The sequence below is a fragment of the Manduca sexta genome, unplaced genomic scaffold (genome assembly GCF_014839805.1).
Source record: "Manduca sexta isolate Smith_Timp_Sample1 unplaced genomic scaffold, JHU_Msex_v1.0 HiC_scaffold_1064, whole genome shotgun sequence".
NCBI lineage: Eukaryota > Metazoa > Arthropoda > Insecta > Lepidoptera > Sphingidae > Manduca > Manduca sexta.
In genome coordinates this window covers 6,012-12,129 of record NW_023591892.1, presented here as the reverse complement: position 1 = coordinate 12,129, position 6,118 = coordinate 6,012, and the positions used below count along the sequence as shown (strand labels likewise).

The 6,118-nt window shown below is 38.4% G+C and overlaps 1 protein-coding gene across 1 annotated transcript; it reads left to right on the top strand.

Moving 5' to 3' along the window:
* Positions 1 to 67: 67 nt before the first annotated feature.
* Positions 68 to 6,118, top strand: LOC119191122 (thyroid adenoma-associated protein homolog). Its single transcript, XM_037445011.1, has 9 exons — positions 68 to 208; positions 553 to 870; positions 1,110 to 1,262; positions 1,964 to 2,089; positions 2,313 to 2,416; positions 2,688 to 2,945; positions 3,821 to 4,569; positions 4,837 to 5,087; positions 5,620 to 6,118. Exons 1-9 carry the CDS (start codon positions 107 to 109, stop codon positions 5,893 to 5,895), a joined length of 2,337 nt encoding a protein of 778 aa, XP_037300908.1. The 5' UTR covers positions 68 to 106; the 3' UTR covers positions 5,896 to 6,118.

Sequence of the window (6,118 nt, the reverse complement as noted above, 5' to 3'; positions counted from 1 at the left end):
CAGCTAGATGTTGAGACGCCATCATAGATGGACGTCCGTAGCCCGCGAGTGAGTGGTGGTGCGCGTGCGCAGGCTGTGGCGGTGCCGCGGCGCAGCGCTGCACCGCATGCCGCGCGCGTGGCTGCGGCGCCTGCTGCACGCCGTCACGGCGCCGCGCGGACAGCTCTGCGCCACGCGCCGGAGCGCCGGCGTGCCCTTCATGATACAGGTCGAGGCACACATTATTATCAACACTAGCTTTTTCGATGCAAATACCATTCTTATTATTTACAAAACAGTCAGTAAATAATATAAAACAATTCTATAACATTTGGAAAGCAAAATAAAAATTACAATTATGATTAACAAAAGTTAGAATTTTTATATGATAAGTTATTCATGTGTCAATTTTTTGCACTTTTTTACACCTTGTACTGTAGAGTTATTGTGTTCTTAATGAATTTTTATGTATTTAAAACGAAAGTAGAGAAAAATTTAAACAAGCCATTTTTCAACATCTTCCATTATCTTTATTCATATTTTGATTTCCTTTTGCTATGAATATATTTACAGGCGCTAGTAACTAGTGAAGTGCAAGCCCTCGGCAGTTCTCGATGTTTCCACGATTGCGTTACGCAACTCATTCAACGCTGTAGCACAAATTTAACAAAAGAAAGCATACAGCAATCTACATCAGAGGCAGAAGAATCTAGAAGGATAAAGGAAGATGTAGAGTTGTGTAGTGAGACGGAAGAGGCGGAGGTGTGGGCGCGGTGCTGCAACGTGTTGCGCGCGCTGGTGCGCGGCGCGGCGCTGCAGGCGGCGGGCGCGGCGCACGCGCAGGACGCGCTGCTCGCCGCGCTGCACGGCTTCCAGCGCCGCAGCTGGACGGTCAGACCGCGAGCTGTGCCACTCGCTCATACCAAACAACAATACCTTTCAAAGATTATCGAGATTTACTTAATAATTATGTTACTTGAATTTGTCAAAAATACATTTTGCGACAAGCTTTTATTTCTACATAGTAGAAAACGAAAAAAAATATTCAATTTAATGTGTACATTTAAAACGATATTAGAGAAAGCACCTAATCTGTCGGTGCGTCGGTACTGAGCGGCGGTCGTGTGCAGGAGCGCAACTCGGCGACGCTGCTGCTGTCGGCGCTGGTGACGCGCACGTTCGGCGTGACGCGCGCGCGCGGCGGCGAGGCGCTGGCGCTGCGCAACAAGATGACCGGACGCATCTTCTTCCTGCGACATCCCAGGCTCTACGACTACATGCTGGTCAGCACCTACCACATGCTCTCACACTATCTTACACAAACAATTACTAATGGGTAGAATAGCGCAACATATGCAAAACGCCGTGTTTAACAACAACATATATTTTGACCAATAACATACTCTAAATAAATAATAATATTGTGTAGCAATTAATTTTTGAATATTTATAAAAGTATTAATTTTATAAATTCTAACTTGTAATAAATAAAATAATAATAAAAAGAATGTCAATAGAAATTATTATTTTTAAAAAATCTACTCGTGTATACAATGGTAGATGACTATGTTTGATTTTATACATTATTTTATACGTAACCATTGATAACATTAAAAAAAAATCTATTTTACAAATACACCATTAAAATTGGTCGCAAAATAAGATAAAAAACCCTTGAAATTAAACTAATTTTCCGGATTCTATCGCGGTTTTTTGTATTTTATTTTTCTCCCGACGTTACGAAGACTTTGCAGCCGTCATGGTCACGGGGGGGACTGAGGTGTTGTTCATCCGCAAAGTCAAAGTTACAATATAGAATCCGGAAAATTAGTTTAATTTCAATGTCTAACATTCGCGTAAACATAAGAAATCATTATAAAAAACCCTGTTCAAAATTCGCTTTGTAGAGCTGTCCTTATACATATTACTATCCACACATAAAATTTCAACTGTCTATGCAATAACAAAACATGTACATTTCCAGGAAAAGCTCCAAGAAATGAGTGATAGTGGAAACGAGCAGAACATCCACCCATCACTGTACCCGATACTGCTGCTCCTAGCTCGCCTGTATCCCTCCTCTCTGGAGGGCACCGTCTCTAACCTTAAGGTAAACTCGAACGAAATATAATTTAATTCTAACCTAACCTAACCCAATGTTAGCACTTCAATCATATTGGATCAATCTTTAATTTTTAATTAAAATTTAATACTGAGAAACTTTCATTAAAAGAATGGTTAGAGATCCGTGAAGTGACCAAAAAAAATATTTTTTAATCTTTGCTTATCACCATGCTTGGGAGTTATATAATGTTAATTCAATTGCTTTCCAGCTGGTGGCGTTCGTCCCGCACGTGTTGTCGTGTGCCAAGAGTAGCGTGCTGAAGACGAGGCAGCTGGCTGCCAAGGCCATGGTGCCTTTGATATCGCCCGAACAGTACGTTAAATACAACTTTATAAACACAATCACACCTGTTCTAATGAAGCAATAATAAACATCATTACACCTAAAAACATTTGCATTCTCATTAAGACTGCAATGCTACTACTTTTGCGGTTACTGTCTGTTATTAATTTTACGATTCAATCATAGAATTAGGCAAGGCATGTCCTCTACATCTATGATCAGCTAGTCCACAGAAACATGACTAACTTCAAGCCGGCATTAACTCAGCCTTTTTTACTCATTAAACATGTTATTTTTCTAGATACCTGACCCATATAGAATCAATGTTCACCATTCTCCACGACATGAATATAAAGCGTAACTACTGCCACGGGATCCTCCTGCAGTTGATAAGGTTACTGGACGCGAAACCCGACGTCAGTATAGACAGTGCTATGGTCGATAGACTCGCGCGCAGTGTCGATGGCAGTGTGTGGGTGTTGGAGCAAGGTGCAGGACACACGCCTTGCTATGTCATTGTAGATGAGTGGGTAAAAGTGGTCAACTTGTTGGTTTGGAGGTGAGTGATATTTGTATTGCAACGTCATTTTATGTAGTAAAATAAAAACAAACACACCTCACGCCTTAAACTCGGAGGTGTAAGCAGAGGAGCAACTAGGGCTACCACTTTTTGTAGTACGTATTCCGTCCCGTGTTGTAATAGGGATAAGGTCTATGGCCATATCGATCACTGTAGGGGGAATGATAGTTCTTCTTGAAATAAAATAAAGTTTATTTAAATTTACAATAATTGTGAATTGTGTTAGTGAACGTTGTCGGCTGCCAAAGAGACGCTGCGGCGGGGTCGTTCCTCACACGCGACGCGTCGACGCTCCGTGTCATGGGCCACCACCGCTCCGCCAATCTTGTGTGCGCGTCGGTTCAACCGATGCCCGCGAAGCGACGGTGATTCGCCGTTTTAAATTGCCGCGTCGACTGCGAGGTCGTCGGTGCGGCCCGTTGATCGACGTGTCATGGCGCAGCCCGCGGTGTGGCAGAATAGCGGGCCGCATAGAGCTACAATCTGAAATTACGGCGCCAACAATCACAAATACCAGACTAGGGGCTGATACGAAGAAGACGTGCTAGGACCTCAGAGTAGAAGTTGTATCACGCATGTATAAAGCTACGCCACCGAAGCAGCCGTTCCTAGTAAAATAGTCGATATTTATTTGCGCAGGATATCGAAATTCAAAGTTGTGATATCGGCATTGAACTTCTTTGTCATTCATTTCATATCGATAACGATATTAATGTCGATAATCGGTTTTGGTAATGTGTAATCTATATTATCCCCAATGAGTCGATGTGTATTTTAATTTTAACTCACTAGTTCTTTTTAAACGTTTGCACTACTTTCTTTTCTTTGAAATTCATTAAAGAATCTTGTTACAGATTCCCAACAGTTTTAAAAGAAGAAACCATAATAAGAATCCTTACATTACTACCAATTTTAATTTTCAACGATAAAATACCGCACATAACATCAGGCAGAGAAGTGTGTCTGGCCAACGCACTGTATTTATATCTCATTATACTGACTAAACTTGATAAAATAGATATAATTTGTGAAGAAGTGTTAAAGGCTCTTAAACACAAGTCCTACGACGTTGTGTTAGCAGCTTTGAATTATCTGTTAATACAACACGCGAGTCTAGAAACGGAAAACAAGTTTCAAGAACATTTATCAGAAATTAATCATGATAAAGTACTGTTAAAACTTAAAAACAACGAGCGATACTTAAAACTATTGTGCGAAATAATGAGAACTGCAAAATATTTGGAATGTAAGCAGAAGTGTTTGAAAGTTCTGACGATAGAGGGCGACACGCAGCGAGCGATTGTCGATATCGATAGTGAAAACGATTTTTCTATCGACCTAATTTTTGGAAAATTATTCGAATGTATTGACAATTCGCATGAAAATTTAACACATATTTATTTAGAGAGCCTGTCTCAATTTGTTACAAAACATTTAGACCAGTTAAATTTGGCCCTTATTACGGAGTTTGTAAGGACTTTATTCAATCATAGCACTCCCGATAATAAGGACGAGAATCGAAGTGTAGTGGTTGGATTCTTGGAGAAAAATGCTACGCGGTTAATCAATTTGGATTTGAGTGGATTGAGCAAAGAAAACCAATGTGAGTTCATTTTTATATTTCCTTTGACAGTTCGTGTTTTTGTACAATTCTCGACTTAATTTCTTTATTAGTGGTTATTTGGACTAGAAGATTAAGGGAATTTTTGACAACTTAATTAGATCATGTGGTATAAGTGACGGTAAATTATTCTTCAACAAAAAAGTAGAATAAAATTACAGAAATTAATAAATATCCAAATAGTATAATTTTATTTTATTTGATCATATAAAAAGAATGCAAAATAAAAATAAATATTTTTTCCTACAGTTGAATACACAGCCACACTCTTCGCAACGCTAATAACGACTCTAGAAGATGACAGTGACACACTGCGCCAGAGAACGGCAAACACAATTCTGTCCGTACTAGGAATGAACTCTCGCCTCATATCAAGCAAATGTGCGGAAATACTCACGGACTATATGGAGAGATATGAAGATAGTGTAGCATTGTATGTGCTGGTGGCATTGCTCGACTTCCGGTCTGAAGTGTGTCTCACTGATGAGCTTAATGATGAGGCATGTTACACAATATTAATTATTTTAGTTTCTATTTTGTTCTATCTGATCGGATTTCAAATGTGGTGGATGTAAAATATTGTTTAGTTATTGGTTGTCGCTTTATATTTTGACCTTAAAAATAGTTTTTTTTTTTCACTTTCTTTAAATACATAGAAGTCCAATCTTAGCAGCTCAAAATGAAACGAAGTAGATTGATTTCTATTGAAAGCCTTTCCTCCTACTTTTAAAATTCTTGAAAATTCTAAAGCATGATAATATTATGTTAAGTTACAGGATTATTAAGATTTTGCATACAAACTGCATAAGTAGTATTATGGGCCATTGTATTAATATGGCTTATTACGATTCTGTATACGAACTGCATAAGTAGTTTTGTGGGCCATTGTATAAATCAATATATTATAAGAATTTGGACGAATTATACCTATGTAAAATAAATTAAAAAAAAAATCATAATTCGTACTAACCACTCACTCTAGATTTATCGAATTTATTACTAGTGACGTTTAATATTTTTAAATATTTCCAGTGCCGAGTCTTCGATCAGAATGAGCGATACAACATATTTTTAGAAGAGACAATGTGGACGAATGAGTGTGCAAAGAAGATTATAAAGATGCACAACAATGGCTCAAAAGTTATCGATAACGTCTTATCGATTATTGATAATCCGATATACACAAGTACTTACGACAAATTATGCAACAATAACATTGTATTGTTCAAGAAGATGATGGAAGAAAACGAACATAAAGATGATGCGATAAATCCTAAAATTCGATTATTTATTAACATGTTAAGTTAAATACCTAGGATTTATTTTTAGCTAATTATAAACGATGCGCAACATTTGCCACAAGAAAAGTTTGTATGCCAGCAATATCGATTAAAATTCCAAGATGACGCGCATCATATTCTGAATTTTCTAGCAAACTGACGGGTTGAGTATGGTGTTGTCAAACATGTTGAGCAGCATGTTACATATGGGGCATTCCACGTGAAGCGGGCACGAAAAAAAACTCGATGTC

Bases quoted from the DNA above. Each gene is read 5' to 3' on its own strand.
- LOC119191122 (XM_037445011.1), top strand. From the start codon at position 107: ATGCCGCGCGCGTGGCTGCGGCGCCTGCTGCACGCCGTCACGGCGCCG. The intron at 871-1,109 runs GTCAGACCGCGA...GGTCGTGTGCAG, and splicing joins TCCAGCGCCGCAGCTGGACG to GAGCGCAACTCGGCGACGCT. The intron at 4,570-4,836 runs GTGAGTTCATTT...TTTTTCCTACAG, and splicing joins ATTGAGCAAAGAAAACCAAT to TTGAATACACAGCCACACTC.